Here is a 21,434-nt window from a genome sequence, read left to right as displayed (position 1 = left end):
TATAATTGCCACTTTGTTCTACAAGATATTCTTATCCCTTTAGTCAGCCACCCAGGCTGCCTGTTTGTGCTAGTACCCTCTTTTGAACGTTCTAACGGAAAGCAACTTTCAAAGAGCACGAGAAAAGTCTTGTGGAAAGCATTATATTTATCGTCTACTGTATCAGCACTATAAACATCTTGCCACTCTTGTTCCTTGATAAGGTTTACAAAAGTCTGTACAGCAACTGGATCAGCTTTCCTAAAAAGTTGGTAACTATATTTAACATGTGTTGCAGCACAAAAATCTTTTAGACTTAAAATTTGTGCATCATGATCTGAAAGGCCATTCACCTTTTTGCTAACAGAATGCCCTTCTAATAATGACGAATGAACAAAAATATTGTCTATGGTTGTTCTACTGTTCCCTTGCACTCTCGTTGGAAAGAATACGGTTTGCATAAGATTATATGAATTAAGGAGGTCTACCAGCATCCTTTTCCTTGCACAATCACTTATACAATTAATACTGAAGTCACCACATATAACTAACTTTTTGTATTTCCTATAAAGTGAACCAAGAACCTCCTCTAGCTTTAGCAAAAATGTTGTGAAATCGGAGTCTGGGGATCTATAAATAACAACAGTAAGAAGTTTAGCTCCACTAAATTTAACCACACCTGCACAACATTCAAACACCTTTTCAGTGCAGTACTTTGAAACATCAATTGACTCAAATGGGATACCGTTTTTCACATACATGGCTACTCCCCCACACCGCAAAGAGCTCCTAGAAAAGCTGCCAGCCAACCTGTATCCTGGTAAAGGAAGCCTCTGAATTTTCTCCTTATTTAAGAAGTGTTCAGATATACCAATAATTTCAGAGTCAACATCTATAAGCAGTTCACTAACTTTATCTCTAATACCTTGTATATTTTGATGAAATATACTAATTCCCTCATTAATCGGATACCCAAGCTCTGTAGAAAGTGGTTTCTTTGTTAGAGAGACTTCCCTTAAGCAGGAATACCTATCAGCTGACTTCAATCTAAAAAAGGTACAGCTCTAACACCCACAACTACCGGAATGAAGAACAGTTTGGAGTATAATACGTTTGGAGTTGGTTCAAATGGCTCTGAGCACTATGGGACTTAACTGCTGAGGTCATTAGTCCCCTAGAACTTAGAACTAGTTAAACCTAACTAACCTAAGGGCATCACACACATCCATGCCCGAGGCAGGATTCGAACCTGCGACCGTAGCGGTCTCGTGGTTCCAGACTGCAGCGCCAGAACCGCGCGGCCACTTCGGCCGGCTACGTTTGGAGTATAATACGTTAGAAGAATTCCTGTTATACCCAACGAATCAGTGGCAATAATCTTTACAACGCCCTCAGTGGCATTGTAGCGAGAAGGAAGCGACTGTGCCTTGCCCCTCTGGTTTCTGTATCACAAACCTGGTGTCTTGCTGCTTCGGTAGTCCCTGGTCACGCAGTAGTGGCGCTCAGGCGCCAGGTTCAATGTAGGTCATCCTGAAGTGGAGTATTTCAGGTTGCCAGTTGTTAAATGTCAACAACGATTTGTACTATTCTCGTTTTAATAAAGAAAATACTTTGACACACACTTCATAGAATTTACAATATGGCGGCTCTTGGCTACACCATTATTCAACCTTTTACAACACATTAACGCCTTTCTGACTTCCCATAATTGTGATACACACTGCCCCCCGACACGTGGCGCTCACAGATAACTAACCTTCACTTTAACTCATGTTTCACAGCTGGAATATTTACTCACGACCGTTCTTTTGGAGCCGCCCCCGGTTACTTGACTGTGCTTTTTGAGTGGCGCCTCGCTACTAACTCGCCCTGTCTTCCCGAAGGACAACAGAGACCCCCCACCCTTTCTCCCTCAGCCAATAAGGACACTTCTCTCATTTCCTACACACACACACACACACACACACACACATATATATATATATATATATATATATATATATATATATATATATATATCCAAACTTTCAGCCAATGGGCATTCAGATCACTGTTGCTAGGCTGATCTGACGTCACGTTCGCGGACATTGTGACGGAAGTTTGTCTTGGAACACTGTCTCAGATTGTAAGATCCTTCTCCCGAATAGTCGGATCTTGTCCCTACTAAAATTGCACAACATTCTTCCTATGATTTCATCACTAATGTTCCTTGCTGACGCTTAATTGTCAAATATACATGTAGCCTGGGTGCTACCTAGCATTCCTGATCACATAAATGTGCGTAATACTTGGCTTAAACACGTGAAGGGAATGAACATATGCATTACACATTCTTCCCCTCCTTTTATTTTCAAAATTCAGTGTGCTCGAAGACCTTGTTTAATTTTGAAATATTCTCGGTTGAGTGTCTCTTGTCCTTGGTTTACATCTTTAATCATTTGTATTATTTAATCTGACACATACTCTGCCGGCCGGATTGGCCGAGCGGTTAAAGGCGCTACAGTCTGGAACCGCACGACCGCTACGGTCGCAGGTTCGAATCCTGCCTCGGGCATGGATGTGTGTGATGTCCTTAGGTTAGTTAGGTTTAAGTAGTTCTAAGTTCTAGGGGACTTATGACCACAGCAGTTGAGTCCCATAGTGCTCAGAGCCATTTGAACCAACACATACTCTAGTATCATTGCTTATCGATTACTGTTATCATTATTACACTATCTTTAACATGATATAGCAATACAGATATATATCCTATCAAATTTAAGTATGCGTTCTATCTTCAAAATTACTTCTGTTCTTTATCTGATCTGATCTTTATTTGATGGCTTCATAGCGGCACCCACCTTTCTAGCTTTAATTCTCTTCTGTATATGCCATGAACATTACCTAACAAGTATGCACCTTATTTAAAGTTGAATATTTATTCATATGTACTTTACCTCATTTAAAACTGAATAATTATTCAGATGCACTTTTGTTTTATCCGAGATGGAACCTCTACTCATATATCACTTCCTGTTAGCTCATCTAAGCATTTACATATTAATTATTTCTGAATCCAATACAAAACAGCTTATCAAAACTTATAAAACTGTCATTAGGATTATCTTAATTTATAATGCCCATTTCCTACTATGTACAATACCATGTACTATACCATCGGCTCTGTAATTGCCGCCCTATAAGTCACTGGTTCACTACTTTTTTTTCTTTTTCGTCAGCGAATGCCGTCCTCCTCACTTTTATAACTTTCAATCATTGGCCTTGTTGTGGCCATTCTATTGGTTATAAATCAACTTGCAGTGCACTACACTAGAAATAATTTACGAAACCTAAAGTTCGTGATGGGGTGAGCTGGGAGACGAGAAGGAAGTGTGGTGCTGACGCCCACGTGAGTGTGGCAGCAGTGAGCTGTGGGAGACGAGACGAGAAGAATGTGTAGTGTTGACACCCCTGTGATTGTGGCAACAGCGAGCGATGTGGTGTGTGGTGTGTAGCCGTTCCTGAGGCTTTGCCGACCGGCTGTCTCGCTCCATTGCCCTCTGTGTCTCTCCAGGCCCCATTCCTGGATTATATGTAGCAATTTACACATACATTTTACCATAGCTTCCAAGTAACATTCGATATACTTTCTTTCAATTTCTATTCCATGCTTGTTAGTCAGTTCTGTGCTATCAAGTAATGCAGCTGCGGTTTTCAGATCCTGGCTATTGATGTTTAATTCCTTCATTTCGTGTATGCCTTACAATTACCTAAGACAGTTTTATTCTTACATTTCCATAGGAGATCAGTTCCCTTTATCGCCTTCTCTTTTTGTTTTCTTATATGGTTTCTTTTGGTGAATCATTTAATACCTCATTATCTCGACTTGCGTCAAGATTTTCTACCTAGTATGGATTACCTTCTTCTACTCATACATTGGAGACCATCATTTCATATCTTTCATGTGTGCATCTTCCAGGGCTTTTACTTGTCATATATAAATCATTACTTCACGTGCATGCATAGTTAAGTGAAGCATTGCCTATCTCTGTTCAACAGTTTCTGGCCTGTACTATTCCGTTATGTTTAATTACCATACTGATCGTGTAAGTGTGCCTATTATTACTTCTTTATCTCTTCTGCAGCCTACTAATTCCCTTTACCTTACTTCAATATTTCTTATCTTTGCTTAAGGTACCTCTCGGGTTACCATTACCCATTATGGGATGTGAGGACACCTTTGTATGACCCTCATCATCCTGATACTTCATACCGTATAGCGATAACGTCCTCAGCCACTCATTAACTCATACCTTTTCTTTCTTTTATTCTATGGGGTTTGGACCCACTTCCCATACTTATATAACCTGAATTCTTCACCTTATTCTGCTGCACTTACCTCTTTGTCCCTTGGTCATGGCTTACCTTGTCACTAGGCTAAACACACGTTTCGCATTTTATTACCATTCGATCTCGTTACTGTTCACTTATCTAAGCACAATTGCAGAATGATACACACTTATCTCTATTTTGCATGTTTTAGCTAAGATGTTTGTTCGCTGTCTCCACAGCGTCTTTTTAGAATTTGTTAAATTTGTTTCCAACAGGCTAACATCTTTGTCTCTGTATATTCTAATAATAGCTTTTTCCTTATTGTACTGACTCTTTTTCTCACTTACCTTAGTTACTCGTTATTCCCATGGTCCTGTAATCGAAGATGAAGAAATTACTGATGATAGAATGACGTTTTGAGAGAAAGAAGGGAATATTGCCTATATGACGAAACATGGAGATAATATCTCTGTTGCCTGAGCATCTGGTGTGTGTCACCATGCACTTTACGTTGCAAAGAAGTAGTATACTCTGAAGTTGGATAGCGAAGAATTAAAGATGATATTAAATAGTTCTGATTGAAAGAAGAGGAAGATTGACAATATGAAGAGAAGCTGAAATAGTATTGTCAATACCTGAGTGCCTGGTGCTCTAGTTTTGTACAGAGCACAACGCTGTCTGAGGTTTCCAATTAATCCTTTGACCAGTTGTGTTGTTCTGTCTATCGTAGTGTGTTGTCTCCTGATGATTTATTCAATTATGTGTGTGTTGAGGTAGTTGTACCCGTCTGTTTGTCATTTCTCCTTGTATCCTATTTTCATTAAGTCCGTTATTTCCCAAGGGGTTTCCTCTCCAACCTTCTAGATTCTGATTGTTCCCAGCCAAATGAATCCAATTGATCCAGCGCTTGCACAATTGCGTTTACATCTGACTTGGATATTCCTATTAATTTTTCTTGTACCCTCGGAGGTAACTTGATCGTAATTATTGATATTAAATCCGTTTCTTTCATGTGATCATCTAAATACAAGTTCTTTTTGACATAAGATTGGAAGAACTCTTTGTAGCTTCAGCGACCACTATTACTAAAGTTTGGACCTTCAAATAGGTCTCTACGAACGGAATTCTGAGCGCTGCTTGACCAATACTGGTTCATGAATGCTTGCATGAACCCCTCATATGTTTTGCTTTTAGATCCAGTCTTCATACTCCAGGATGACGCTTCGCCTTCCAACCTACTTACAACACTGCCTATTTCCTTTTTGTCATTCCAATTTTCCGGAATGATGCCCTCAAATTCCCGCTTGATGGCTACAGGATCGATCTGTCTTCGTGACGAAAACCTGTGGAATTTGCACACACATAGATACTGGTCATCTGAGGCTAACTGTTGTCTACTTCTATCTTTAGACTTTCCCTCTTCGAACCACGTCTCCAGTCTCCCTTTTTTTTCGCCTCTACTTGACTAGTATATTCAGATAGCTTTTTCAAGTCGGTTTCTTGTACGTGCTCTTATCTTTCGCAGCTCTGAATGAAGCGCCCCTGCATTGCTTTTGCACTCTTTTTCTACTATTTTCTTAATATTATCCATCTGTAAGACATGCACCTTTGTGCATTTACCGTTAAACCATCTACTTGCTTTGTTACCTCCATTACATCTGTCTCTAATCGACCTATCTTTGATTCATGCTTTTTAATCTCGGCAGAATTCTCACTCACCTGCCCCACTATCTCTCTTAGTCTATCTGTCATTTCAGCTTGGAATTCAGTTTTCGTATTTGCAATCTTGCTATTGACAACTTTTCTAAATCTACCCAGGGATTTGTCAACATATAATTTAATATCTTCAAATTTCTTATAAAATTGCTTTGCGAATTCGTCAAACTTTTTGTTATTTGGCCTATTGTTATCGTCCAATTTATGATCAAGGACGTGAAACTTATCAACCATTAACGATAACAAGTCACTTACACTAGTACTTCTCTTACTCATACTACGTTCTTTTACTTCAGTGCTTTCATTCAGTTCCTGTTGGCTACCCACAGTAACAGTGTCTGCTGACGCTACACTATGCAAAACCCTTGACTAAACCATGTCATTTTCATGATCTGTTCCTTGTATTTGCTCATGTGACAAGTACTCCTCCTCCACTACATTACTAGAGTGGTCATGCTGTAAATGCTGACCCACTTCCCGACTATCATCAGACATATTTGGCTCTTTTGCATTAATATCTCTATTCTGAGCTTCTAATTCTACAGTCTCGTGATTTGCCTCAGTCTCCTCAGAAGTGTCACTGTTATTACTTTCACTGCTCTCAGGAGAATAAATCACGTCTCTGTGACGCAAGTGAATTATTTTCTTCTCGGCCATGGTGAAATTAACTCTTAACTCTCTTTTAATTCTAGGTTAACATAAGATATGTAACATAATGTCAGCTTCGCTGCGTCTGAGCTCATCTCCTCTTGAATTATGTGCTCTGCTAGTACGCTGCCGTCGGTGTCGCCTTCTCGCCCCTCCTCACCAATCTTCGTGCGCTGCCCACTTCTTCTCAGATCTTCGGGGTGTGTGGTGGCCGACTGCCTTCGCGCGTGTGGCCTTGACTGACTTGCGAAACCGGTTTCAAACAGCTGCTGCCGCCTGCCGCCGCTCACTTTCTGCTACGTCACGAGTCACCACTGCCCGAATTTTTTTGCTGCCGACCGGGTTACACAGAAACGTCATGCACTGATTTTCACATCTCACGTTCTCCGCAGCACTGTTCCCTCACAACACTAAGTGTATCTTCACTGTTTACGCTGTCCAAAGTCACTATTTAAGTCACTGTTCAGTTAATTCTTGTTTCCTACCTCACTGTTCATGTTCAAGTTCTTTATTCACTGTTTAAGTCGCAGTTCATCACGTTCGTATTCTGTCATGTACTGATTTTTGGTCTGTATTCTACTACAATGACTGCTGTGTTACTCCACTTAGCAGTACACTCTTCACCTACATTCGCGCCAGAGATGCCATGTACAACGCCCTAGTTGCATTGTAGCGAGAAGCAAGCGTCTCTGGCTTTCTTCTCTGGTTTCTGTATCAATAACCTGGTGTCTTGCTGCTTCAGTAGTCCATCCCTCGTCGCAGAGTAGCAGCACTCGGGCGCCAGGTTCAATGTAGGTGATCCTGAAGTGGAGTGTTTCGGGATGCCAGTTGTTAAATGCCAACAACGATTTGTACTATACTCGTTTTAATAAAGAAAATACTTTGACACACACTTCACAGAATTTCCAATATGGCGGCTCTAGGCTACGCCGTTATTCAGCCCTTTACACCACATTAACGCCTTTCTGACTTTCCGTAATCGTGATACACATGGCGTTCACAGATAACTAACCTTCAGTTTATCTCATGTTCCACAGCTGGAATATTTGCTCGCGAACGATCATTTAGCGCCGCCGCGGTTACTCAACCGTGCTTTTTGAGTGGCGCCTCACTACTAACTCGCCCTGTCTTCGCGACCCCCCCTTTCTCCCTCAGCCAATAAGGGCACTTCTCTCATTTCCTATATATATCCAAACTTTCAGCCAATTGGCGTTCAGATCGCTGTTGCTAGGCGGATCTGACGTCAAGTTTGCGGACATTGTGACGGAAGTTTGTCTCGGAACACTGCCTCAGATTGTAAGATCCTACTTCCGAGTAGTTGGATCTTGTCCCTACTAAGGCTGCACGACATTGCCTCTTGTGATATCATCACTAATGCTCCTTGCTGACGCTTAATTGTCAAATGTACATGTAGCCTTGCTGCTACTGAGCATTCACGATCGCATAAATGTGCGTAATACTTGGCTTAAACACGTGAATGGAATGCAAGTATGCATCTTTTTTTTTTCCTTTTTGGTGGAGGTCACATGTTTTCAACTTGTACTTCGCTTGCTATTTCATTTCTGGAGCAACTATCTGTCGTACTTCTTTAAAAATGTCCCCAATCTCTTTTATGAAATCGATTTTGATGCAGATTCAACAGATGTTGCGTTTATCATTCACAAAGTTTTTTCGTACTTAATTTTAAATTGAAATGTATGGTACAGTTTCTTGTGATATGCGAGTACATTAGTTGTTTCATAATTCTTTGATCGGCTCTCGTCCAATTCCATATTGTGCTCTCAACCGATATATCGATCTGTGCTTGCTGTCTGTCAAGCCTTTTGTGTTCATCGTTTGCATAAGAAGAGCGTCCACGTTCGTGCTACCACGCACATGTAATTTCTTAATATGAGGAGACCACCCATCTCCGTAGCTGAGGTCGCTAAAGTACACCTGTGCAACGGCGCTCGACTCTGACGTAAGCACATTCGAATACTCTGTATGAGTTTCTTAACACCAATTATCAACAGGTGTTATATCTGTTGCAAAAATTAATTCTAGACCGTTACCTGTCGTCACAAATGCTGATGTCACTCCACATCACAGGTGACTGCAGTTTACCTACACGACTTCTGATAAACCCTTCATATATGTAACAAAAATTAATCCAGTATAACTAATAAGGAAATGAGAATTATACTTTGTGTGTTTGAATGAGAGATGGTAAATTACGTAGCATGTCACATAGCTGATATTGTGTCTAGTGTGGCTCAAACTGAAGTAAAAAAAATAACACTCGTTTTTTGAGCGAATTTCTGTCAGTTGTCTCTTATTTTAATTTTTATCTCTGTTTATGCTAAATGTAGATGAAAAATACAGGATGCCTCACACCTTTTGGTTCAAATTAAAAGAGGTGACTGTGGATCCACAACCGATTACATTATATTGAGATGGGTAACCAATGATGGGAAATGCATATTTATTGTGTTATGGGCATACACAGCAACGCAGCTCATAGTAACTGTTCAAAGCGACAGCCGCCAGTCTCAGTGCATGTATTGCAATGGCGCATGCAGTTCTACCATACTCTCGCACAGGTCCCTGCTGGCTGTTATAGTCTGGAATAGGGAGACTGTGATGAACAGCATACACACATGACCACCAACAGAAATCTGTACACAGCTTAGCTCATAGCACATGTGTCATGAAACGACCGCATCCATCGCACCAGCACGTTAACGAGAGACGCATGCACATCCCTACCCCTGGTGTCACTTATCCGCTACATCAGACAGCTTGTAATATATGGTGAGTTGTGTTACTGGGTACAGAGAATGATGTGTAGTCAGAGACGGAACGTCACGAGAGTTTCCAGACAAGTATTCCATGCATAGGGCGGCCGGATGTAGTGCCTGTAAAGCAGTACGAATGTACAGAGAATGCTTTCCGAACAGTTGTCACCCTAAATGGAAGAAATTTATCTTGATGGGGAGCAACGAAAGAAGGAGTCGTTAACGGTATAGACCGTCATCTCAGATGGTGCCGGATCGTGTGGACGACCACACAGCAATAAGCATCTGTCAAATTGCCCTTGAAACACACAACTCGACAGTACAGAGAGTGCTGCTGGAACTGATATGCCGGCCGTGGAGGCCGTGCGGTTCTAGGCGCTACAGTCTTGAACCGCGCGACCGCTACAGTCCTGAACCGCGCGACCGCTACAGTCGCAGGTTCGAATCCTGCCTCGGGCATGGATGTGTGTGATGTCCTTAGGTTAGTTAGGTTTAAGTAGTTCTACGTTCTAGGGGACTGATGACCTCCCATCGTGCTCAGATCCATTTGAACCATTTTTTTGGGACTGTTATGACACCCCTATCATAAACAACGTGTGCAGGTAGTGGACCATTGGATATTGAGCCCCAGGTTCACTACCGGCAATGGATTATCCACCGCAATGCTGTAGTGTATCAAAACTCATTGTCCCAGTGCTTGCACCCAGTCTTTATGACACGCATGTAATACCTGTTCCATCAGTGCCCTCCATACTGTCAAAGTGTGTGTTTAATGGGCAAGTTGCTGTGTGGTCGGGTACAATATCCAACACCACGACACCATCTACTCAAAGTCTAGTGATCACACATGTCTTTGGAAGGAAGGTTGGTTGATTTCTGTGGCGTGAACGCCCCGCTCTTTTGTAAATTGGTACCCATGGACATAAATTTATTCCATTTAGGATGCCACCCATTAAAAAAGCGTTCTCTGGAAATTCGTGCTGCTTTATGGACACTACATCCTGCCACCCTGTACGTTAAATAGTTGACTGCCAGCTCTCGTGACGAGCAATGTTTCATCTTCGAATAAACATCATGCACTGTACACAATAACACATCTCACCATGGGCACGTCACAAGCTGTCCAATGCACTGGACTTCTGACTCCAGAGATTGTCTGTACACGCAGCACAGTTTGATGCGCCAGTGCGATGCACGTGGTCGTCGCATCACACATGTGCTCTGACCTAAGCTGTGAATAGTTTGTATGTTTGGTGGTGAGGGGTGTACGCTGTTTATCACCCGCTGCCTGTTCCACTGTGCAAGAGCCACACGGGATCTTTGCGAGAGGACGGAAGAACTGCATGCGCCGTTACAACACATGCGCTTAAACTGACGGCCGTCGCTTAGCAAAATTACTATGAGCTACATTGTTCTTAAGCAGTGCACGCCGTGTACATCCATAAAACAACATATATGCATTCCGACCATCTCAGTATACTGTAATCAGTTGTGGTCTCACTATCACGTGCTATAGTTTGACCCAAAAGGTTTGAGACACCCTGTATATCACGTAATTCAGTTAAATATCTTATCAGATCCAGTAGCCATATCTGGTGTAATAAATGGAATGAATTAGGATATATAAAATATAAGTCGTATCACTTTTTACCCATACACAATTCTCAAACTGACGATAGGTTTATAGAGCGCCTTTGTGACTAATCTTTGCAAAAGTAAAGTTATCGACAAACTCTTTTATTTTAAATATGGAAGAATAAGACGTTTTACACCTCATTCATGCCCCATCAAGATAAATTTCTTTCCCTCAAACCATAGTTTTGCTTTCTATTTTCTCATACCGCTTTTGTTTCATTTGATTATGATGCTATTTCCAGCAACCTACGATAAAGACTGTTCTTACTGCTCAAGATGGTTCCTACTTTTTAGCAATGTATTTTTATCCCAATCCTTTACTGTCAACTTTTTTCATTGTCATATCGTAATTTTTCTTCACAAGTCTATATTATTGTACTTTTTTCATTCCACACCAGCACAGTTTATGCTGCTACACACACACACACACACACACACACACACAAACACACACGCAGAGAGAGAGAGAGACTCACGCATGTATGCAGTAGTGCAGTGTCTGTTTCACTTTAAAGAAATCATATTGAATGTTGGAGGCAATGTGTAGAATTCAAAGTGGTAAGAAGAGACCACAGGAAAAGCATTTTATCTAAGAGAGAATTTTATTTAAGAACATGGTGCAGTTAGTGCCCTCAGATTTGACACAGTATCACGAGCCTAACAACAAAATGTTCAGTCTCAGTGCGGGTGCATCTTATAAATCATCGAATTGTTCTTGTAATAGTTTATTCAGCTGTTGTTTTCAGTACTTGCTGCGTTCTGTAGTACAACTAATAGTACACTTATTCTATAGCCCCATTCTCGATACATGTGAAATCGTAACTTAGGTCACTTGCACTTCTCTCAAAATTTGTTGCATCAAAACGTTGGTTTTACGTATTGACAACGCAGAGTGTTGGCGTTATCAACGTTAAATTACAGTTTTCCTCGATGAAATTGGTTTGATAAAGAGATGCATTCAACTGTGTGCAAGATAAAAAGTGGCACTTCTTTGTGTGCAGTAACTCATATTGATCATAGTTAAATAAAAGCAGTGTGACGTTGAAGCATCAGAAGCGCTCATTTCTTCTTTAGAAATTGATCATCATGTTGAAGATCGTGTACGATGTATTCAAAATCTGGAAAAAAGCAGAATTAGTTACATTGAAAGGTTAAAAAAAGGACTTTCAAAAATTTCGAAAATTTGTGAAGTAGTGATGCAAAAAAATGATTACAGACAAAATTCATGCCATGAATAATGTAGGTGTCGCGATGTGTAATATATTAAAAGTATAAAAAGATTGTTTTCAATCTGCAATCATCAACGTCATTATAAGCGTTAATCATTCGACTATCAATACTGGACAAGCTCTTTTTCTAGACATCCATACATTTCCATACATTGATACCTACATGCATCCGCGTAGTTCCAACGCGTTTACTAATGTCAACTGCTGACGGCCGTTAGATCGTCGTCACGACCTTATTACATTAAACCGGAAAACTAGGCCATCTGCCATAAATTTGTCTTGCTATATGTCCCCACGAAAGCTATTTCATTAACAAATTAACAGTTCGCTGATTGTTACGTCTTCTATCACATTCTGCTACTAGATACACAGGGTGTACATAAATCCTGGGAACACTTTCAATCATCTATTGCTCAACAACTAAACATTGTACAGATGTCATACGTACTGCATTTTGAATAGAAACTCTGATTGCGAACCATGAGTGACCCGGCAGACGTCAATACGGGCATCGAATTCTTGCCATACCCGTCCCAGAATGGCATCGTCGACTGTGGCAGGCGCTTCCCGTGTTATCTCACGGAGCTCTGCTACAGCACGTGGACGAGGCGGTACATAAACCAGATCCTTAAAGTCTCTCCACAGAAAAAAGTCACACGGAGTGAGATGTGAGATCTGGTGATCGGAAGGCTGTTTCATGAAACAGCTGTTCCCTTCTGTAGCACGGCCGCCATGTTTGCGACTAGTGCTGACTATCAGCAAATTACCAGACTACTCTGTGGCGGTATACAAGAAAATGTACAATGTTTGGTTCTTGTGCAATAAATGATTGAAAGTGTTCCCCGACTTTATGTACACTCTGCATTTGTTTGTTGTTCCGTCTCCCTCCAGTAATTGCCGACATGAATGGTTTTCACAGAAAAATATTAAATATGGTAATATACCCTGAAAGTTTCCTGATTTAAAATTAGTACTGGTTTGGTAGGTTACTTGCAGCTTTGCTGTTTTTTTAGCTTTGGTCGACTTCGTACATTTCCAGCCCCGATAGAAACCAAACATATCTTACTGCGAGAAAACAAAACGAATTTGGACTTATTTTATAATCTTTCTAAAAATGTGCCAACTGATTAAATCCTGTACTTAACTATTAATCTCTTTAATCAAACAAAGTTGTCCCTGTGCATTAATTATCTTCGTAATAATGCTGTTCATGAAATGGTGCGTTGATAATTTTCGTGGAAAAGTGATCCTGAAATGAAAATATCCTACCTCGTAATGTAATTGCTTGGAAATGCGATGAATGTTGCTCTCTGTACGCCAGCTGTGAATTTCTAACTACAATTGCTGAGAGCTTCGTGCAATGCTTCAGACAAGTAAACTATTTCATACACATCATTGAGTGTGGCACTACCTTAAATAAAAATGGGGATCGAGGATGTGGACAACGCTCCTAGGTGAAATATTCCTTTCACAAACTGTTTTTTAAACTACTTGATATATTGTTACTTGTATGGAATTCATGTTACAATACTCATTAACACTGACAAAGGGCAACATTCATAATGAATTCTTACTCTCACTAATGTTGTACAAGTAATTAAATTACATGAGAAATACCTTACAGTGAAAATTACACAAACTTTGATGAAAATTATAAAGCTCCCTGATATGGATGTCTCATTCAACAATGAATACTAACTACGCGACTACAGCGCCAATAAGTAAAAATATTACCTTACTTCCTCTTCATACTTTTTTCATTCTAAACCACTAACCAAATCATTCTCGCCTGTTTCACAATATTTAAATACACTTCATTTTACGTAAACAAAGATGCTCTTAACTTTATGTCTCCTTTGGCACGAGCCCTCTGCTCGGCGTCTGTCTCACTACCATCCTAATGATAGAAATCCCGCGCTCCTCGCTGCCCAGCAGCGATGACAAAACAAATGCATTTTCCAGCAACACAACTACTCTGGTCAAAGACTGCGCGCGAATAATAGGCGATGAAAAATTGTCGCTTAGTGCCTGAGACATCCATAGTGCGTACGAATTCCAGAAATGCAAAAACCAAACTCCCAAGAGACCTCTTTCAACCCTAACTGCATTCACAGCGAGAATTTAGTTGAGAATATCTGGTTTTCTCTACCAAAAGCACCCATTTTTATGCTCTTGTTTGTTTTTCTTGGGGCAGATACAGTCGTCGTCTTCCACTACCCTAAGTACAGGAGCCTCATTAACTGGTTATTTAATGGCGTTATTAACTTGTAATATCACCTGTTTAGACAACGTTTGGGCGGAGGGAAAGCCAGACTCCGTGTAAATTACATAACGGGTTCTTGTCCAAATTGTCGTAGGCAAACTGAGAGGCCGGACCGGGTGGCCGAGCGGTTCTAGGCGCTACAATCTGCAACCGAGCGACCGCTACGGTGTCAGGTTAGAATCCTGCCTCGGGCATGGATGTTTGTGATGTCCTTAGGTTAGTTAAGTTTAAGTAGTTCTAAGTTCCAGGGGACTGATCACCTCAGAAGTTAAGTCCCATAGTGCTCAGAGCCATTTGAACAAACTGAGAGTGCGAAACGGATAGATGCGGTATCAACCTGACCATTATCAGGTCTAGTTACCTATGTTAAACGAAACATGAAAACATTCATCTTCAAAACATAGCTGCTTTGCGCATAAGAAGTTGCAATACTGCGATGTTTAACTGTCACAAACGATTCTTTGAATGAAGTATTAAATTCAGAGTATTTCCAAAAGACGCAAGGAAATTAAATGAGGTGTCAGTAAGATTACGCGTTCTGAAGAAAATTTCAAAATGAAAATAAATAAAAAAGGTTAGTCACCTATTGTGATATTGTGACGTTACAACACAGTCCTTGCTATGAATTTTTTCGCTTACTTAACACATTTAACTGTTTGTATACGATGTATTGTCTAGTGTAAATATGTATTTTAAGTACTATGTTTAAATTATGTAATATTTAACAATAGCAAGTCAGAACATATTTAGTTAACGTTGAAGTCAGAGAGATTGTTTTGTCGTGCCGTTGGGCGCGGGAGCGCGCCAGCGGGCAGCGGTAGCAGTGACGCTGTGCTCGGAGTAGGAAGCACAGTCGAGTGCTGCTATTCCTAGCTGTGTTACATCCAACGGCTAGTGTGTGGATCTAAGTACGACGGGAAAGTAATGGTCGGCATATCTGGAAGCATGGTCTGGCAAGTTATTGTGGATTAATGGGCACAATGCTGAAGAAACGAGGGCTTAAATGTTAAGTGTACTGTGGGCCCAAGTCGCAACAGTAAAAGCCCGCTGCCACATTGTGTCTCCGCCGTGGACTTCTGTCGATCCACCGATATCGAGGGAAGTAAGATCTACGTAATTTTCGTAGGATAAAACTGTAGAAGGCTTGCCAGTGACTGTGCTTTTCTCTGAAGTTGAACAATTAATAACAAGCACTTTATAATCGAAGTGTTGCAGTTATGTTCCATCCGACGATAACACCAAGTAGATTCCATCTGATCCTTACCTTATTGAACCGAGTGTGTCACGCCATTATCAAGAGAAAATATGTTAATTATCAAATTATTTGCATCGATGGTGAAGAGTAGATTTCAGACTGTTTTGAACGATTGGTTACCGTAGTTAATTATTGCACTTAATAAGCTTACGCCAACCGTAGGAACTTAATAATAGACAAGCAATAAATTTAATTATTAAGATTTATTTCAATGCATATTCAGCTGAAGTTAGTTCAAGGATATTTCATGAAACTATAAAGCTTATTCCACCTGACAATCACCCAATTAATGAGTTATCATCATTCAAAACATAGTTAATCAATTATTGGCAATATATTTCATTATCAGCAGATTAAACTGCGCAAAGTACGTAAATTTAAAGACAGAATAACAGTCCATTATTCAAAATCTCGATAGACAATTATCTGTGTTGTCAGCATTGCACTTAGCTGACAAATTATGAACAAAATAGTTATCAAAATACTTGTTGAAAATTAGCCATTAATGTTTAAGTGTAGTTCGATTGTTATGACATTATTTTTTATGATTACTGAGCCTGACGCAGCACTTACGTAAAAGTTTCCGTTCCACCTGCTGCGCTACAAACAGGTAAACTTTATTTTTGACACAATTATTCAAGTACTTAACAGTACTGTCGCTCATCAGTTGAGCTGGAGACCGATTTTTTAATTGCTTTTACAACTTAATCATTTCTTTCAGCAAAATTTCCACTGGCAAATGTTATTTCCAAATTATTTCCATTATTTCATTTACCGATCGTATTTGCATGAAATTACTCATTCAATAACGATCAAGTTATAACGTCTCCTGTTTCCCACGGAATAGTCATTATTTACTTCGGATTCGGATGCCTTATCCCGACACGGGTAAAAATTCATAATTCACGGTCATTGTTAACTTGTAATTTCGCAAATCCCGGGAAGTAGGGGGGGGGGTGTTTTATAATATGAGTTGTCTAAAATAAATAATTCAAAGTAGTAGTGAAATAAATTAGAGAAAATTACGACGCACGTCTGAATGTTGCTCTAAATCATGTACAACGAATGAAAAGCATCGAACGATTCTCTAAAACATTTTATTTTAAATTTTTAGTTAAAATATTTCACAAAATATTTGAACGATTTATTTCTGATTTTTTATTCGTGTGTTGGATATTCATTGTTCTTATCTTGAAACTTCCTGGCTGATTAAAGCTGTGTGCCGGACCGTGACTCTGACTTGTGAACTTCGCCTTTTTCGAAAAAGTGCTCTACCAACTAAGATTCCCAAGCACGACTCACGACCCGTACTCACAGCTTTACTTCTACCAATAACTAACCTCCTATTTTCCAAACTTCACACAATCTTTCCTGCGAAACTTTCAGGAACAGCTAGTAATACTGTGTACTTGGAAAAAGACAGGGGGCAGAGAAAGATCCCAGGCTAGATCACATCAATCCCGATGTCAAACAGTTGATTATAAGAAAAACACAGTAGTAGATATATATTCAAATCACAATTTAATAATAAGGAAGAGTTGGCTGAACGTAAAGAGAATCGGCCGGAAAACCATTGTGGAAAGAAGTTGGATACCAATGTACTGAGGAATAATGAACTGTGTTTTAAGTTCTCTCAGGCCGTAGGTACTACGGTAATGGTTACAATAATAGGTGATTTTGTTAAGATAACTCCGAAGAAACGTTCGGTAACATAAGAGAACTTCAGTTGATAGCGAAAGAATTAAGTCCAAGCAGGCTCGGTAAGTGACTGCATTACACCAAAATAAGTGACATAGGAACGAAATAAATACGAAGTGCAGGGAAGCTCAAGCAAAACGCTACAGGAAAAACGTGAAGAAACTAAAAAAGAAACGGTCGTTGGAAGAGTAGAGGAAACTCAAAACAGCCTTTGGTGAAATTAAAAGCAGAGGCGCCAACTTTTAGAGTGCAACAAGAGTTTCACTGTTAAATGGAGAGGAGAAAGTAGCACGTTGAAGGTCTATGACGTGCAGGAACTGTCTGATGAAGTGGCAGAAAATGAACTAAGAGTTGATATGGTGAACCGAGGTGAGTTTGAGAATCAGAGTTTAACAGAGCTTTGTGACCTGAGATCAAATGAGGTGCAAGCCACAGATAAATTTCCTCTAGAATTTCTTAAACTTGCGGATGAATTGACACCTAAACGACTAGTCATGTTGATGTGCAGAATCTGCGTGACTAGACACGTACTATCATCTTTCAGAGAAGTATCATCCGCTCAGTCCCGAAAAACACCAGAGTGGGGATAGTATCGCACAATCAGTTTAACACCTCATGCACGATATAAAGACGAGTGGAAAATAAAACTGAGGATTCGTTAAATAACTGTGTTTGGCTTTAAGTAAGGTAAAGGCATGACATAGGCATGGAAGTTGCGTATGAAAATGGAAGCAAGACTTAAGAAGTATCGAGGTACTTTTTCAGGCTTTTTCGACCTAGCAAAATAGTTCGGAGATGAAAAATGGATGAGAGGTGACATCACCTTGAAAATTGTAGTGATACAATATTTAAGAATTAGTAGCAACTTACACAATCTATCATCGCAATCTTTTTTGTTTAAGTCAATTACCTTTTTCGTTCATTATGATCATCACCAAATTTCTGTATGCAGAAGGAAGGAGGTGCTGATTTATGATTAAAGAAGTATTTTTTTCCGTTGTTATCATTTCGTTCTCTTCGCCTCTTACGGGTGGGCGTTGGGTTACCAGGGGTAAGACGTCCCACTCTTCAGCCAAAAGATTTTACAAAATACAAGCAAGGACATTATAACAAGAATAATGGTTGCAAAATTTAAAAACGTTTCTAAAATCTATAAAAAGATGATACTGCGATAATATTTACAAAAATACACTGTGTCTTCGTTTAAAAGTTTGAAAAAAAATTAACAGTGAACCAGGTAAAGGTAAACGATAGGCTCATAAAAGACGTTACAAATGATGTTCATTAACTAGGAGCGCTACACTTTCACTAAAAATCTGTACGTACTTCGATGAGTAAAAAGTTTTGGGAAGATTTATTGGGTGTTTTGTGGAGGGGTGGGCGGGGGGAGGGTGTGGGTGTAAATAAACAGGGTGTTACAAAAAGGTACGGCCAAACTTTCAGCAAACATTCCTCACACACAAATAAAGAAAAGGTGTTATGTGGACATGTGTCCGGAAACGCTTAATTTCCATGTTAGAGCTCATTTTAGTTTCGTCAGTATGTAGTGTACTTCCCCGATTCACCGCCAGTTGGCCCAATTGAAGGAAGGTAATGTTGACTTCGGTGCTTGTGTTGACATGCGACTCATTGCTCTACAGTACTAGCATCAAGCACATCAGTACGTAGCATCAACAGGTTAGTGTTCATCACGAACGTGGTTTTGCAGTCATTGCAATGTTTACAAATGCAGAGTTGGCGGATGCCCATTTCATGTATGGATTAGCACCGGGCAATGGCCGTGGCGCGGTACGTTTGTATCGAGACAGATTTCCAGAACGAAGGTGTCCCGACAGGAAGACGTTCGAAGCAATTGATCGGCGTCTTAGGGAGCACGGAACATTCCAGCCTATGACTCGAGACTGGGAAAGACCTAGAACGACGAGGACACCTGCAATGGACAAGGCAATTCTTCGTGCAGTTGACGATAACCCCAATGTCAGCGTCAGAGAAGTTGCTGCTGTACAAGGTAACGTGGACCACGTCACTGTATGGAGAGTGCTACAGGAGAACCAGTTGTTTCCGTACCAAGTACAGCGTGTGCAGGCACTATCAGCAGCTGATTGGCCTCCACGGGTTCACTTCTGCGAATGGTTCATCCAACAATGTGTCAATCCTCATTTCGGTGCAAATGATCTCTTTACGGATGAGGCTTCATTCCAACGTGATCAAACTGTAAATTTCCACAATCAACATGTGTGGGCTGACGAGAATCGCCACCCAATTGTGCAATCACGTCATCAACACAGATTTTCTGTGAACGTTTGGGCAGGCATTTTTGGTGATGTCTTGATTGGGCCCCATGTTCTTCCACCTACGCTCAATGGAGCACGTTATCATGATTTCATACGGGATACTCTACCTGTGCTGCTAGAACATGTGCCTTTACAAGTACGACACAACATGTGGTACATGCACGCTGTACATTTCAGTCGAAGTGTTCGTACGCTTCTCAACAACAGATTCGGTGACCGATAGATTGGTAGAGGCGGACCAATTCCATGGCCTCCACGCTCTCCTGACCTCAATCCTCTTGACTTTCATTTATGGGGGCATTTGAAAGCTCTTGTCTACGCAACCCCGGTACCAAATGTAGAGACTCTTCGTGCTCGTATTGTGGACGGCTGTGATACAATACGCCATTCTCCAGGGCTGCATCAGCGCATCAGGGATTCCATACGACGGAGGGTGGATGCATGTATCCTCGCTAACGGAGGACATTTTGAACATTTCCTGTAAGAAAGTGTTTGAAGTCACGCTGGTACGTTCTGTTGCTGTGTGTTTCCATTCCATGATTAATGTGATTTGAAGAGAAGTAATAAAATGAGCTCTAACATGGAACACATGTCCACATAACATATTTTCTTTCTTTGTGTGTCAAGAATGTTTCCTGAATGTTTGGCCGTACCTTTTAATAACACCCTGTATAAGCCATTGCGTTGTGTCTCGAAATGAAGGGAGGTGTGAGGGTGGATAGTGGGAAACGGAAAGGAAGGATAAGTTTGTTGGGTAAGCAAGGGCGTAGTATTAGGAGGGAAAGGCATGAGGAGAAATAGTGAGTGCGAAGAGGGGGGGAGGAAGCCCTGGGTGGGAGGGGGGGGGAGCCCTGATATGGTGTCGAACAAATGGGTAAGAGTTATGGCTGATAAAAACATAAGCATCAGTGCGGATTTCAATGTCTGGCAAGGGGGGGTGTCAGTTGAAGTTGAGTTGGGATAGGGTAAGCAGTATGTGTCGATGTAAGGACGCTGGAATGTGCTCAAAAAGACGCGGTAGCATACCAGGACTGGTACAAGAGGAGAAAAAATGGGATTAGAAGAAACAGTTTTGGGAATCTGAGGAGGTAGTAAGGAATACTTGTGGCGGAGGTCGAACTGATGCGGAAGGCAAGGTGGCATGCATGACGTTTAACAGTCTGGAGTGACTGATAAAATTTATCAGGGGCAGATAGATAGGAAAGGTTTCATAGGTGCAAAGTATAGTAGAGCGATGTATTCCCCAAGTTTGGCTTCTTAGAAGTTTTAATCTATTGTCGGATTTCTGTTGAATGGTTAGTAGTTGGGGATTCCTCGTCAATTGGTGATTAAGTGTTAGTTTGAGGTATTTGTTAGAAAACTGGAGAGGCGGAAGTCATGGAGGTTTTGACGGTTCGTCTATAAATACAGGCTGGATTTTGGAAGGGTTGAGCTTGACGAGATTACTCCAGTAGGTGAAGGTAGATTCGGATGCAGCTTACCGAAGAAGTGCGGGAGTTGTCTGGGCATATCGGCGGTGTAGAGGTGATGAAGGAGAGGAGAGAGGAGGAGGGCCCCTTTGGGCATCTGCAGTGGGATGGAAGGAATAGGAGTTGGTATTGTTATTAGTGACATAGGATGGGTGACTACACA

At 40.8% G+C, this 21,434-nt stretch overlaps 1 protein-coding gene across 1 annotated transcript in view; it reads right to left on the bottom strand.

Annotated features, from left to right (window-relative positions):
• Positions 1-11,717: 11,717 nt before the first annotated feature.
• LOC126195366 (uncharacterized) overlaps positions 11,718-21,434 on the bottom strand; it is a 115,857-nt gene continuing 106,140 nt past the window's right edge. The window contains exon 8 of the mRNA XM_049933942.1: positions 11,718-12,181. Within this exon, the coding sequence (XP_049789899.1) occupies positions 12,134-12,181 (48 nt within the window). The 3' untranslated portion in view covers positions 11,718-12,133. The remainder of the gene's footprint in view (positions 12,182-21,434) is intronic.

The sequence above is a fragment of the Schistocerca nitens genome, chromosome 7, assembly GCF_023898315.1.
Source record: "Schistocerca nitens isolate TAMUIC-IGC-003100 chromosome 7, iqSchNite1.1, whole genome shotgun sequence".
Lineage (NCBI taxonomy): Eukaryota > Metazoa > Arthropoda > Insecta > Orthoptera > Acrididae > Schistocerca > Schistocerca nitens.
This window is presented reverse-complemented; position numbering and strand designations above follow the sequence as displayed.